Here is a 16,702-nt window from a genome sequence, read left to right on the forward strand (position 1 = left end):
CATGTGACGTACGCCATAAAAATTTACGGTTATGTTGATCGATTTAATGTAAATTTTTTTTTTTTTTTTTTTTTACCTGTAAATAATAATAGATTAGCTTTGTTATTAGAGAAGTGATAGAAAAACGGAACGGAGTAAAACGTCGGTTAATAATTTCTGGATATTGACACAAAGATTCTATCTCCAAAATTCATATTACTTTTGGAAAGGCTTTTATCTCAAGCGATGATATCACAAAATTTCAAAGCATTTCGCAGAATTTTCAATATATGTTTATGAATCATCGAAGTTTTGGTGACATTACTTGTGTCATTTTCAAAAGAATGGAAAAATTCGAATTTCGATTAAAAACTCCCTTTTGGTGTGGAAAAAATAGCGAACAAAATCAGCATTGATTTGAAAATTTTTATAGCAATTTGTCGATGCTTTGCCGAAATTAAGGGAGAACGCAGTGACCAGTCAAGAAAGATGACTACACTAGAAAATATTAGAAAAAAATTGTGGAGATTATGCTCAATATATATAATCGAAAAGTGCAATTGCTACGATCCGAAGGATATCCAAAATGTATCTATTAGTTTGCATGAAAATTTGGTCGAGAAAGTTGTTTTCAGGTTATGTAATGTGTCCGCTTACAGTGGAACAAAAAACATCAAGATGTTATTGATACGAAACGCTGTTCGGATACCATTCGTTTTCTATACATCGAGTAACTTGAAAAAGAGAGAACGATGAATAGCGATTAGCATCGGGCCTTTTTATTTTTAATTTGAAAGAGGACATTGCTCTTTCGCCAAGACCAAGTTGTGGGTAAAAGGATGAGGTTATTGCGAAAATTGAAGCAAACTTCGAAGATCTTGGCAGATCGGTCTTAAGAAATGACATCGAAATTTTAGAGGAGGGTCGAATTTATTGATTGAAGCTTTTCATTAGGCTACAATTTTTATGTCGTTTAAACTACTAAATGACTCACGCGCATGTTTATACACTTGCTGTTCCATTATCTACACGTTTTTTTTTTCACTGTTTGTTAAATTGTCAGATCTGAAGCGGCATCTGAGCCCTTCGTGCAGCGATACAAACTCGGAAAAACATCCGATACTGTAACAGCCAATTATGTGCAATTTTGGTTTCGTAGATTCCGTTCAGGAATTTTTGATGTTAAAAATGCACCTCGCACAGGTAGGCCGGTCGTCGAAAATGTCGATAAAATCGTCGAAATGATCGAAGTTGACCGGCATGTTAGCTGTCGTAACATCGCCCAGGAGCTAAATATCGACCGTAAAACAGTTTTAAACCATGGTGGGAGTAACTCATAATACATTGAAACTCAACTGTCATCTGATCTGTACTAATGGCGGTGCCATAGATGTCCGCTCTATCGCTGATGGGTACCATAAGATTTTTACTCCTTCGATACTATATTGTATTCATTTTTTAAAGAGATAACGCTTTTCGACTTATTCGAAGCTCCCTAAGAATATGTTATATACACTCCAGAGCATACTATTGATCAATAGTGCTCTCACAATAGCAGTAACTGCTCACGCACATAAAATAACTTACGATTATAATCAACGATTATTAGTTGAGAAGATTTAAAACATCTATAAAAGTTTGTTTATATCCCTTGTAGCGGGTATAAATGTATTTAACTGTGATATGAAGAATTCCAAGAAAACATGAAATGATCAGAAATAACAAACCAAACGAACGGGAATTTTCAAATACACTTCGAATTATTCTGCATCAGGTAGACATACACCAATGTAAGTATTATGAGAAAACATTATGGAGTTCAGCTGTGCTTTGCCATTTCCCGCACCTTGCTGCAGCCGTCACCTAAAGAGCTAGAACCAATCGTCTTCATAAGAAAATTAACCTAACTATCTAAGAGAACATAAAAAAATATATGCTATGTATAGCGAATAACGAATTACAAAAATCGGTTCGTAAGTATACAGTCAAACCTGTTTTTGTGCGGTTTTTTATGCGCTTTTTTTTGTGCGATTCTTTTTGTGCGATTCTTTTTTTTGTGCGATTCTTTTTGTGCGATTCTTTTTTTGTGCGGTATATGAATATCGACACATTGAATATCGCCGAGAGGTTAGATCAATCTGAACTGTGTTGGCATCACTTTTTTTGCTATCAGTGTGTATGTACACATTGCAACAGCCATTTTCATACCTATTGCATCAGCCTATTTCATTAGGCATGCTCAATGTTCTTATGCATACATTGCATCAGCCAATTTCAATACATACTGCGCCATCTAATAACTTTAGTTAATTGCTGACCTTTTAACCATTAAGACAGGATTAATTTTATAGTGAGATTAAAGGTAAATTAATTGTTTTCCCTATTTAGATATAGTTTTTTATGATTTTTATTTTATTTTTAGTCATAAGTACTCCCTTAAAATGAATAATCGTAACCAAAAAAAAGTGAAAAGAAAGACAATTACATTAGAAACTAAAATTGCAATATTAAATGATCTTATTGAAATGATTGAAGACGAAACCGTAAATGATAAGGACATTATCAATAACTTAACAGATCATGAAGACGGACAAGAAGAACCGGAATCTATTACAGCGGATAAAATATATGCAGTGATGTTAACAAAAAATAAATCAACTGTAGTATCTTCAAGTGACGAAAGCGATTACGAATCAGTTCATCGCAAAAATATGCGCGTTTTGAACTACGACGAGTAGTATTGAATTATGTACATTTTGAAAATTTCTCCTTGTTTAAAATTAGAAATTAAAATTTTTTTAAATGTTTCAATGTGTAATTTAATTATTTATTTTGTTTGGAAAGCACTTTCTTGCTATTTCGTGAAGCTTTGACATATTTTCTAAGTGAGACTTTTTTTATGCGGTCCCTCTCTACCGCATAAAAAAAATTTTCTTTAATATGCTGTGAAAATTATTTCATATAGCTATTTATGAAGTTTTTGAATATTTTTTTTTGTGCGGTCCCTATCGACCGCACAAAAACAGGTTTGCCTGTACTCTATAAATTAAGTATAAAGCACTAAGGAAATTATATGCTCTTTGTAAGCAATATTTGGATACCCGTTGCTAGTGATGCAAAAAAAAAGCAAAAAGCAAGCTAAAGGCAATTATGTATACATGGATTTGAAACAATGCTGCTATGCAACGAAAGTTATAATCCATTGCCTGTTATGAGCGAATCGAGTTAAGTCTTAACCTTATCTAACATATTTTTCCATGTCACAAACGGAAGGACAAAACCAGTCTATTACCGTTATTTGACATCTGGTTACAAGCATTCGACGTCTGCAAGCTTACATAGTTCATTTGTACCTGTTATTATAGTTACATGTAGTCATTATAATTTTTATGATCGCATTCCTTGCTTCTAATCTTTAGTCACTTAACAATGCATTCATAATCATTCCGATCGCATGAAATAGTATTTAAAAAAACCAGTCTATCAGTCTATCTGTTTTATTGCTATACATTATATTAACGATGACAAAGTCACATTAGAATTGTGTAAGAATTTCTCATAGTATGCAAATGCTTTGCGCTTTGATACGTTATTCAGACAACTAATCAAACTTTATTGCGCTGAATAAACTGAAACACAAATTTCTCCTTAAAAATGTTAATGTATCGACAAAAATTTCTCTTAGAATACACAAATGTTTTATGCTTGCCTTTGACTTAGTTTATGAATCACATATGCATCCAATATTTACGGCAATAAACGAGTATACAATAAATGTTTTATATTACTTAACACGTACTGATTAAAAAATTGTTTATATCTATGTATGTTAGCAAAATAATTTATCACAAACAAAACAATGACGTTACAAGAAACGAAAAAGAAAATGAATAAAAAAAACATTCAATATAAACAAAACCTTATGAATATAATTCGTAATCAATTCTTTTCGCGGATTTAATAAAAAAAAAAAATAAAAAAAATAAAAAAAAGAATGAAAAGTACACTGCAAATCCTCATACTTTTTCGCATATCATGCTCATAGAGGAATTTCTTGTAAAACTTTAGCAAACACTTTTGCATCTTTTCTTATACGAACTAAAGTTTAGTAAGTTCGCAACCCTTCACTTATGACTTATTATTCAGGTATTAAGGTCTTATTCAAGTACAAGCAACTATTCCGATTAGGTTCTGCAGACTTTTAGATTCGCATCAATACGGCTTCTTCTGGCGGCAAAATATTGTTTTCCATGTAATTTATTTTTGACGTTAGGATACGAAAAGAAGGTTTTGAGTAGCAAATTGGGATCGTACCGCTGATTCGATTTTTTGCGTGTTTACATAGTGAGTTGCTAGGAGAGATGTGAACAAACTCGCATTGCTATAATGAAGATTAATGATCCGACAGAGTTTTTGTTTCTTTTCAATATTTCACCGAAAACTTCCGGCAAACACCATTGTGCACCGTTTAGATTTAATCGTTTTACGTCAAAATATCTCAAAAGTTGCAAACGGCAGCTTGAACGCAATTTTACATGGACAGACCACAGATGGTCAGACGGACAGATAAGCTTATATCGAATCTGAATCGACGGGTATAGTAAAAGGTGAGCCTATCTGAAGCCTTTCTGCCTGATACATACATAGACACAAGCCTAATACACCCTGCACCATAAGTGATGTGGAATATAAAAGACGTGCAATTAAAATAATGCGTCGACCATTGATCAGTAGAAAAGACATTGTTTTCCATTACAACAATGCCAAGTCACATACAATTTTCATTGCTTGTCTAAAATTAAGATAGCTTGGCTACGAACTTTCTTGCACCATTTACCATTTGTTTCGTTCTCTGCGGAACTTTCGTTATGATGTAAAGTTGAATTCAAAAGAGGAGTGGAGTCTGCAAAGCTGACTTGTTTCACATTTTCAAAACTTTGCGAATTCTTTTCTTAGTCTATCAATATTTGGGTACAGTTACTTTCTGCTTATGACGGGTTTAATAAAAACTATTATACGCCAAAAGTAAATCCTCTAGCAATAGAGAATCATTAAGAAATGACTTACATAACGGTTTACCCAGCTATAATTGGGTAAAATAACTTAATTTAGTAAATGCTTGCATTGCTGACATATTTCACTCAACGCAACAGTTTAAATGAATAGAATTTTCTGACTTGTATTTCTTTTCCTTCATAAATTTTTTCGCTTTGACTATTTTATATTCTCGATATTTAGAATCAAAATTTTTGTGTGGTAACTGAATTATATCATTGCTAAAAAAAAGTCATGGATGATCATATGCATCACATAAGGTAAAATGGAAACAAATATTAAACGGTGCGCTATTTAATCGAAATGACTTTCATTTCAGTATTTTCGCTGCGAGGCCTTTAAACACTTCAATGATAAGATCTCTAGCCGCTTCAGTATGTAACACTAATGCCACAATTGCTTCGATTCCGGCTCAGAGTGTTACAATAACGAAGGCCCCAATTGTTAACGCGCCAAAGTCGGCGACTGCTACCGTTGCTAAAACTGTTATGATCGCGCCTGCACCAAAACCTGCTGCAACAATGTCAACAGTAAAGTCTCAAAAAACCTGTCCACCGGGAAAAGCTCAATCTCGACCTCAACCTCAACCCCAACCTCAACCTCAAGCACTGCCTGAGAATAGCAAACCCAAATCATCCACATTTGCCAAGCAAGCGGTATGTACAAAACCTAAGGCTCCGCTACCTCCTCCGCCACCTCCTCTCCCGCCGCCCAATGAAATCAAAGCTGACCCATCGCCAGTAACCTGTAAACCCAAATGCAAACCAACTGCATGTGCGACTGCGAGCTCTGTAAGAAGAAAAGGATTCTTTCGATTAGGATTTATTCCCCGAAGTATTTTAAAATTATCATTATTTTATATAACTGCATCAATGGTAGTTGATCTAACATCACAAAAATGAAGGCAATCAAAATTTATTGTGTGTATTAATACTTTCTTCTCTTTGGTATAAAAACGAAATGAAATTGAAATACAAAAAATTTATTCATTTTGCATAAATTGCCAATTTTTATTGATTTATATGTAATTTTACTATAAATTTAATGATTTAACAACAAAGGTGCATGTTAGGAAATAATAATTGATAAGTGATTCCATGCGATTGATTTAATCAATCAACGACGTCATTATCATCTTATTGTCCATAAGACACATTGCGGCGGTAAATGATGATCAACGATAATGATATGATATCAGTCGCATTCACATAATAAGGCTTTTCTTTTGTACATTACTCTTGGAACCAATAAATAACACAGAGCAGGATTTCTCAGGATATTCGACCTTTTTGTTAACATTCAATGACTGAGTTTTCCTACATATCAAAGATAAGACATGAAAAAAGAGTAAAAGAATAATGATCGAGAAAATCACCTTAAATCATCGAATAATTTTCTGCAATTTTCCGGTATACACGTTAATTTCGGTTTGGGGGTCAATTCAAACAATTCACTGCAAGAATTGTGAATATTAACCTCATCGCGCTGGTGACCTAGCGATGAACGAGAAGACTTGCGTTTCGGCATTGCACCATTCGACATTTTCGCATTCACTCTTTCCTGACTCTTTTTTCGATCACGTACTTAATTTTTTGATCAAAATTCAGGAAATGTTGCAAAAATATATATATGTATTTGTATAAATATATATATATATATATAAATATATATATATATATAAATAAAACGAAAATTTTTCTTTGGAACAAAAAAAAAAAAAAAATTTCAAACAAACGTATAAATGATTTTTATGAAAAAAAATGTTGAAAACTGATGTAACGAAAACGGATGTGAAAAATGAAATTTTTATTTAATTATTGACAACTTATTCTCAACAAGATTAGTTTACAAAGCACACGACGTACGAACCAAAAAGTAAAAAAATAAAAACAAGTAAGAAAACTATATTTTCCATCAGGAGCGTATCTTATGTATTTATCATCAATATCCATCACATTTTTGGTTGAACTCTCAATTCACCCCCAATCCAAATCCCAAATATTAAATTTTTTCAAAATTTTATATGAAATATTGGGTGTTATATATATATATTATATTTGCTGTACCCACCACTGAAGGGTGGAAGTAAATCCACTTTGTGGCACCGTTTTCAAGACCCAGGAACAAATTTCAGAGGCCCTCTATATATATATATATATATATGTGCTTGCTCAGGATCAATTTTCTGAATTAATGTCTGCGGTAAACATTCTCTTGGTCGCAAAAACTAATCTATCGGCAATAAATTTGGAATTGCGTGCACGTACTTGGTTGGTATTGCAATGATCAAAATCGCCGAACAATATAAACGTATATTTTATTACTAATCTTCTGGGACGTCAACGAAAACTAACAAATCTGCAACACCCGCCCGCCGTCTGCAATAATTTAAAATAAACTTTGGACATGTTATAAAGCGTATGCAATTGTGATTGGTCAGTACCCAATGCTGAATTCATTTAGATCTGTCTGTGCAGCCTTTTATCTTTCCGTCTGTCCATTTATATATACAGTGTAAACATCCTCCTGGACGCAACAATGAAGATATCGGCTTAAAATTCCACAAAAACATTCGCAGTTCTCGCATCCGCTTTGATATTGAAAATGGACTAAGTCGGTCAAAGGACATGCCCACAATAGATCATAAAGTAACAATATCTCTATTTTCAAAAGCCGCTCATTACTCATAAACTTCAACAATAAACACTGACTGGCATATGCCATTTCAATATAAAGATGGTGGGTGTAAAAGATTCAGCGAGAGGCTTTGCGTTTTTTTCAATTCCCGGGAAGACCTAACTGATGGGAATAGACAATTCGACCGCATTCAATTTTCTTATTTGTCAATAATGATCATCCCAAAAAAAAAGATTTTTCGGGGATTTTGTTAAGTAAGTCTTTATCTCGGCAACCCTGAACGGGAACGGATGTGTTTTGTTGAAAGCACGCATAAATTTCTTTCACAAAACATCATCAATTTCTATATAAACAACAATAACTCGGCGGTTTTGATTAACTGATGCTATATTTGGATTGCTTGTTGGACTGTATTCCTATCGTTTTCGGTGCTGCATTACGTTGCCACTTATTGGAGTGATTTCAATGCGGAGCGTTGCGATTTTGTGTCGTCTGTGTTCTTAGTAATGGCTGAGAATGTGAACATATGCAATAAATGTCAACGTTCTATTCGTTGTGAAGGTCTGGTCCACTGGCAAGGTCTATGTGTATCAAGTTGTATCACCTGTGGGCTATTATTACTATTTCAAAAATTCTGATATTAACGAAAAGCTCAAATATCAATAAATTTTCTATAGATCAAATAAAATCAAATAAAATATAGTCATAAATAGTTTCAGAACTGATTGTCAGTTTATGAAAAATAGCAATAACGGGACTTAACTGTTACGCTACTCAATGAATGTCCCCTTTATAATATTTATTTATAAAAAATTTTCACGTCTAGAATATGTAACAAAATTTTTATTCGCAACCTTACTAAATGACTGCTGCTGGAATAACAGTGAACAGTGAATTTTGCACCAAATATTACATTTATTAATATTTGCACTATTTTTACTATTAAGCCTCCATAATAAGAAATCCTATTTCAGTCTACGGACGAAATGGATTTATAAATCCCCTATAGATCCCCATTGATCTTTATGAGCTTGAACGTTACCATTGACAATTAAATCTTGTCTCTGTTTAATTGCAAAATTATCAATTAAATAAGAAGAAAACTCAAAAATAATACAAATAAAACAAGTGAAAAAGATGTATATTATAACGAACAAAAATATTTCAAAATATTTTCAATCGGCGCACCCTGTGCTGCATTGAACTCATTTAACAATTCAGTTTGATTTGAAGAAAAAATGCAATTAATTACATCAAATTCTTACCTGTAGCTTAGAATGGACTTTAATTAATTACTAGTGAAGTTGAAAATAACGGCAATGGTTATGCCGCTTTCCTGTTCATTCCACATCTTGTGCTCGCCCTCTTTGAAATGAGAAAATTGAAAATTGTTCGCTCTCTATACAATTTCAGTATGGATGATATAGGGATAGGAAAATGTACCGGTAACACCGGATGATAAGTTTAACATTTTATCATCCAAATCTATATATAAAACGGAAGAAACAATAACATTAGGCGAAGAAGGTGAAGATAAAGATAAAACTACACGAGATAAACTTTTATCTGATTGGTTGCATATTAAGAGACTACGTTTACAAAACTATATAAGCAATTGTATATCATCTTCTGACTGGTGTGATTGATCATCTTGCTGAGGACAAGATGGATATCAAGGTCAATCACCCCACCGGCAAAATCACTAAGTCAAATCGTTTCAAAATTATGGTAAATAAAACCGATAACTATTGTCGCAGAGAAAAACCAATAAAGGACTATTCATTCGATTGAAGGCGGTAGTAAAAACCGTTGCTCCAAAAAGACCCTTAAAGGCTATAAAACGGATAAAATCGATAATACCGTTGCGAAAACTGTTGCGTTTCTCATAAAACCAGTATTGCTTAACACCGCTTTATGGTATGCTGTGCATCCTCGGTACTGTTCTTATGGGCCTAAGTAAGTATATCTTTGGTCTACCTATAGGTCTAACTTTGTTAATTTACAAGGGCTGTTAACATTTTTTTTTTTTTTCGAGGTAACTGCGACGGTAATAACCACTCCTAGAGTATCAGAACTCAGTTGAGGTTGCCTTCATGTTTCATGTCCTCTTGGGCACTGTCAGCCTGTTTTTTTTTTTTTCTTTTTTCTTTTTGAAATATAGTTATCTCATTGTTACAATTTTTCGTCGTAATTCTCTTCTTCTCGACATTATTCAATGGCGTTTGTCTGATTGTTTAGCAAGATGCCGCCAATCAAGCAAAAACGATTCTTTCGTCGATTATCCAAATGAGAATGGGCGCAAATTTTATTGCTTTACGTATGGGGGCCTTTGTGATTGTACCAATTGCTTTATTAAGTCCATAGTTTGAAGAGAATTTGATAATAATAGCACATCAACAAGTTAATTGAATGTGGAAAAATATTGATGTGACGGAATCAATTTTGGAACTTGCTTCTACCGAAGCATTTAAGTCTCCGCAAATTTCAAAGCCAAAGTCTACCTTTTTGTATTTTATGATAAAAATTAACTTGCAAAGTAGTAGTTGGACTTATGAAATAACTACGCTAAGTTATGATCAAATAGCTGAACACATTTTGGGACTTTGTCCAGTTTTGGGTTTTTCGAGAAAGACCAGTCTTTATATGGCAATAAAATATAATTTTTTTGCACTTAATGAGAAAATTGGGTGATTGGGAAATAAGATCTTTGACAAGAAAATTCTAGTGCGGATTCTAAATATTTTGAGCACATTCTTATAGAAAGGACTGGATACAAATTTTTGATATTCTATTACGAAAAGCAAAATTGCATTAGGCGATGTGACGTCGGCTAGTAACAGTCGGCTTTGCCCCATTTTAATGTTTCATATTCAGAGCTAATGGAACGGCGGTGTAATACTTTTATTTTTCGTTCACGCTAATCAGTAATAGGTGTCAAAATCTTCATAAACTTTATATGTTCTCAATAAACGTATAATAGATTCTCGTGTTCACTCTGTTATCCACGCAAAAATTTAGCTACAAATATTTTTACACGCAACATGCATGCAGATAAAATTAGTGAATAAATCATGATTCTTCTTCCATGATAAAATGCAAGTACGTAAAAATAATTCGATCGTAAACATACTACAACTTAATCGAGCTCTAGAACAAAACTATTACAAAAAAAAATTATTATTAATTTTTCAATGAATACATACATGTATTGTGACGAATCGCTATACTACTCTTACAACGCCCAAGGAAAAAAGATTGGTGATGGCCACCTACACGTAGGTGGACAATGGCCAAATAAGTTCATAAAATTCGGAAAGTAGTTAAATCTTCAAAATTTGATCTTTGCCTGAAGTTGGTTCGAATATTTATTAGAATTGTTTAAAAATTCGAGAATAAAGGATCGTCGATCGTTATACGTAAAATTAACAAAACAGTAATAAGTATCTGTAGCATGTCTTCAGTTTAAAATACCTTTCATGTCGATTGTCTCTTTTTTTATTCTCACCACTGTAAGAGGAGGATAAAGTCATTTCGTTTTATTTATTTATTGTATTTATTTATTTATTCCACTTATACAAGAAACTCAACTAAAACAAAATGGCAGTCGAGTTCAATTGACTCTTAAGTAAATCTTAAAATTATTTAATAATAAAACTTAGTATAAGTACAATAAAACAAACAAGGAGGAAAAAAAAAAAAAGCATGTACACAATTAGCATAGAGCCACGCCCACAACCGATACAGGACCAAATTGCAAGTGAACCCCTAAGCCATCGCAAACATGCATAAGCTTGGCAACCGATAATTGTTAACAACAAATTAATTTTCGACTCATAATGACAAAATCTAAGGTTAAATCAGTTTAAGTACGACATAGGTAAATCACGCTTGTTGAGCAATATTGCTTTAATAGACTTTAAAGAGTCCGTTAATGAGAATAGATGATAGACATCATTTAGGTTCTTGCAAACAACTCTGAGCGGGTTAAACAGTTCAAAGTTATATTTGCATTGACTAAGCTTTATCAACATAAAGTACCTAGAGAAGCGGTTAGGGACATTAAAGCAAATCTCACGAAGTAATGCGGGCGAATCAATTGCACCATTTATTAATTTGATTAGGAAGGAAACCCCAAGAACAAATCTACGTTTCTCGAGTGACGGTAAGGATAACAGAAGCAACCTATTTTCATAGGGTGGAAGAGGGGAAATCGGGTCCCAACCCAAATTCCTAAGTGCAAACAGCAAGAATTGCTTTTGTATAGATTCAATTGAACCAACGTAGCATCTATATGAAGGAGACCACACAACAGAGGCATACTCAAGAATAGGTCTAACCAAACACGTGTAAAGCCTTTTAGTAATATAAGGATCATCAAGCTCTTTTGACCACCTCTTTATAAAACCAAGAGCGGACCTAGCTTTGCTTAACGAGGACTCAATATGCAAATTGAAACGTAACCTATAATCGAATAGAACGCCTAAATCAATGAACGAATCGACGTCTTCCAACCTGTGCGAATCAATGAAGTATTGGGTACTAAACGACTTCCTTCTTAAGAAAGAAAGCTTCTTACATTTATTTAGATTTAGCTTCAGAAGATTGAGGGAGCACCATGCAACCAAATTGTTCAAATCACTTTGAAGATGATGTGATTGCGATTCTACGGAAAAAGAAGTAAACAGTTTCACATCATCAGCATACATTAAAATCTTACTGAATTTAATCACGGAGGGCAAATCATTGATGTAAAGATTAAATAAAATAGGTCCCAAGTGGCTACCTTGAGGTACGCCAGACGTCACGGGAAATTCATCCGAGGTAATGAGGTTAAACAAAACCCTGAATGATCTACCATACAGATAAGAGCTTAACCATTCAACTAAGAAGAGAGGAAAGCCAGAGGTCTGGATTTTAAATCTTGCTAAAGTCAGTGTAAATGACATCAGTGCGAGAACCAGTAGAAAAAGCCTTGAAAGCATGAGAAGTAAACTCCAACAGATTGGTCACCGTAGATCTTCCCTTTCGAAAACCATGCTGGAAAGGAGAAATATACAATTTCATGGAAAAGGCTATATGCTGAGCCACAATTCGCTCGAACAGTTAAGGTAAGACACTCAACTTGGCGATGCCTCTGTAGTTCTCTACAAGTTGCCTACTACCACTTTTGTGAATAGGAATAAGGAAAGAAGTCTTCCAACACAAAGGGAAAACACCTAAATTCAAAGACTTACTAAAAATCTTTGAGATAACATCACAAAGCTCGCCAGCACAAGATATAAGTACACATGAGGGGATGCCGTCGGGTCCAGGCGAACAATTATATTTCAGAGAGTTCAATCCTTCAAAAACGTCATTTTCCGATATAACAAAGTTAGGAATTGAAACCGAATTAGAAATCGAATATGGATAATTTTCCGATAAATCAAAATTGGCAGTTGAAAAGTTCTGTCGGAAGTATTCCGCAAAGAGATTTGAGGATTCAAAATCATCCGAGGACTCGGAGCCATTAAAAGACACAAACGACGGGTTTATGGAGATTTTTCTTTTGGAATTAACGTACTTAAAAAAGTATTTAGGGTTAGCAAACAAGGAGGATTTAACAAACTGAAGGTATCTGCAGTAGTATTGGCGGTTGAGGGAATTAAATTTATGCCTTGCAACAGAGTAAGCGAAATGATCGAAAGAAGAACCACTTTTCGAAAATTTTTTGAACAACTTGTTTTTCCTATTCTTGTAGTATTTAATTGTCTTATTAAACCACGGGGGATCCTTACTTCGAGGACGGGACTGCTTGATCGGAACGGATGCAGAAATAGCTTGATTTAATACATTGTAGAACGACGACAGTAAGCTATCAATGCTTCCCTCTGAGAAATCGAGCACAAAATGAGAAAGATGAGATTTTAGTATGGAAACATTGATTTTATGGAAATCATAACGTTGATATGAAAAATTTGAATTTGGAACGTTATAGAGGTTCAACGAACCAACATACTTGTAATGAAAGGAAACACCCAATGCTGGATGATATGGATCCTCAGGTAAACTAAACGGAAGACAACAATTAACGCAAACCTCAGGAAAATTTGCAAAGCAGAGATCAAGAAATCTCCCATTACAATTAGGGGTACCATTGTATTGAACTAAATTATTATCAAATAATTCATTGAAGAACACAACGGCTTTATCAGATGTTGAGGAAGGAATCAAACAGCCAGAACTATCACTGTAAAACGAATTGACTTGAGGCAAGTTGAAGTCACCCAACGCAAGGACTATATCGGTAGATTTAGATTGCTTGGCCACTTCACAAATGAGGGCGGCCTGTTTCTTATATACAGAGATATCCGAATTTGGGGGAATATAGGAGCAGGTCACATATTTCTTCGATAATGTATGTAACATCCAAAAGTAAGCTTCAGCGACCTTATAAAGTGCACATATTCTTGATCTGCATGAAATTGTGATTTGATTTACCCACGGCTGCCCGTCTGTGTGGTGTGTGTTCTTGGCACTCTCCTGGTCGCAAAAATTAAGATATCAACATCAAATTTTTTATAAACATTGCAAGTTTCTGCACGCAGGTTGGGATTGAAAATTGACCAAAGTGTTCGGAGCAGAAGTGCACAGTGGAGCGTAAACTGAACGCAGTTCCGGTTTTCTTAACACAAATTTGCGGGGTTTTGAAAGGCTGAAATTTTTACCACTTACTTTACGAGACACTCTGCCCTGTACATGCTAAAATGGGCCACGCCCATACAAAATTACAATTGATTAAGTTTTATTTTGTTCCCCGTTTTTGAGGTTTTATGCTTATTTATCAAAAGTCGAACAAGACCGAACTACTTTGTACACTAATCGAATGAAGATATATTATCTGTCCAAAGGTGGGTTAATTTTAAAATGAATATGCTAGACGCCAGCGATATGGGTATCAAATCAAGGAACTTGGAGAGTAGAATGCGCGAAGTGTAGCGGTGGGTAACACCTCGCCTTATTTTAAATTTTTTATTCTACGCGCTTTCTCAGGAAATTAAAGAGCACACGAGACTGCAAAAAAATACGTGTAAAGTTGGCTAAATAGGTTTGCATTTAGCATTGGTAAGGGGAAAGGGAAATCCAGCATAATAATAAAAAAAGCGTTTTTAATAAAAAAACGCATCTAAAATTTGTAAAATCTGCGTAAGTGGGAAGTAGATTTAAATGAATTTCCTGCTTGAGGGAATGCAGTGAATAAAAAAATATATTATATTAAGAGATAATAGATTACTAAAAACGAAATACTTTCATTCTATAATAAATTTGATTGACATCCCTCAACGTAGCTACTCTTACCGTAGTTGTCACTTCAGATTCATTGGAAATAAAAATTTGATTCTAAGCATTTAATTTCTTGCCGTGACTAATAGGTCATATATAAAATAATTGACGCAGCAAAAAACGGAATATAAAGAATAAACATCAAGATGAAAATTTTTCTCATAATATTGCTCGTTTTGTATTTCTTAATTGGAATCGTTCTGATGTTTTTGATTTCTGATAGAATTCATTGCCGATCCGTATGGTACTACGCGAGTAGTTATGCAGACTTACCTCGCGAACCGGGCCTGTTTGATGCTATTAATACCGTTGTAATGAATGTTACGGAAAGAGCACGGAAGCCAAGCCAGAAACTTGCCACAAAAGATCAAAAAGCTGTTAAATCCAGTGAAATAGTTTTGCCAATGATCACAACCCAAGAAGAAACTATAGCTCCACCCGAAGAAATACCCATGGGCAAACCGCCACTAAGAAAAAAACCGGGAAAACCGAAAAACGAACTAGCGAAAAAACGCAGCGGAAGTGAAGACAACGCAAAAGAAAGCGCAGAAAACGAAAGTCATAATGATTTGGAGAACGACGAACCTGCTGCTGCGGTTATGCCAACTATTGAAGTGGCTGACGACGGGGAAACTATATCTGATGAAAATCCGGAAAGTAAAGATGGGCCGATAAACGGAAACGCAAAAAAACGTGAAATTGATGTGTCAAGCGAAGCTGATAGAATTGCATATGACGCAATTGATGACGACAAAAAAAAAATCGATCTCATTGGCATTACCGGACCTCATGATACTAGTACAGACCACAACAGAGTTGTCTACATTAGCAAACAAAGAGATAGTGACGGAATAGGCAAAAACCGTGCAGGAATTTCTTTCGATAGAAGTGTAACTCAAAACGGAGACGGAATTTCACCCGACGAAAACATAACCAAAAACCGTGACGAAATTTCGGCCGATATAGAAACAGATGATAACCGAGAAGAATTTTTACTCGACACAATCAAACAGAAACGTGAAATGAACTTACAAATGGAGGCCATTGAAGAAAATAAAAACGAAGGTGAAGATGAAGATGAAGACGAAGATGAAGACGAAGATGTAGACGAAAATGAAGATACAAATGAATATAAAAATATAAATGCGGATGAAGAAGGCTATAACGATGAAGATCCAGACAAAAACGTCGACGACGATCGTGGTGAATATAAATATCAAGACAATGTTAAATTTGGAAGCTATGATCAAACAATTGGATACGAGAATGAGACCGGAAGTGATAATGCAATCAAGATAAACAAAGATGTTATTATCGTAGAAGAGGGTTTGGAAGTATTACCCCAGCCACAAGCGTACACTGATTTCCAACTACGTTTCTGCAATAATCCCCTTCACGGAATATTATCGGTGTTTGCGACTCTTATCATTGGATTTAGTGAGTTTACTAAGACTGCGCCTTTTCTTTTTTTTTATTGTTCTTGTTCATTTACATTTGCAGGCATCATACTTTTTCGTCTCTTCATAAATAAGCAAACCAGCAAAATAAAAGGCATACACATGTTAATACAGGTTATCGGTATACTCATTATAAGCGTAGCAATATGGTTAAGTAGAGATTCGGGATACACTACTCCTCGTTCATTTTTCGATCTCCATGTTTACGGTGGTTGGATAACCTTTACCTTACTTTGTCTCCAGGTAATGAT

The 16,702-nt window shown here is 34.4% G+C and overlaps 1 protein-coding gene across 1 annotated transcript; it reads right to left on the reverse strand.

Annotated features, from left to right (window-relative positions):
* Positions 1-6,238: 6,238 nt before the first annotated feature.
* On the reverse strand, positions 6,239-6,576 carry LOC119645323. The gene is made up of 2 exons (XM_038045464.1): positions 6,410-6,576; positions 6,239-6,365 (listed from the first exon to the last, which is right to left on the reverse strand). Exons 1-2 carry the CDS (start codon positions 6,574-6,576, stop codon positions 6,239-6,241), a joined length of 294 nt encoding a protein of 97 aa, XP_037901392.1.
* Between the last annotated feature and the right edge of the window lie 10,126 nt (positions 6,577-16,702).

This window comes from Glossina fuscipes, unplaced genomic scaffold (assembly GCF_014805625.2).
Source record: "Glossina fuscipes isolate IAEA_lab_2018 unplaced genomic scaffold, Yale_Gfus_2 1, whole genome shotgun sequence".
Classification (NCBI taxonomy): domain Eukaryota; kingdom Metazoa; phylum Arthropoda; class Insecta; order Diptera; family Glossinidae; genus Glossina; species Glossina fuscipes.

Bases quoted from the DNA above. Each gene is read 5' to 3' on its own strand.
- LOC119645323 (XM_038045464.1), bottom strand. From the start codon at position 6,576: ATGTCGAATGGTGCAATGCCGAAACGCAAGTCTTCTCGTTCATCGCTA. The intron at 6,366-6,409 runs GTGATTTTCTCG...TTTTCATGTCTT, and splicing joins AAATTATTCGATGATTTAAG to ATCTTTGATATGTAGGAAAA.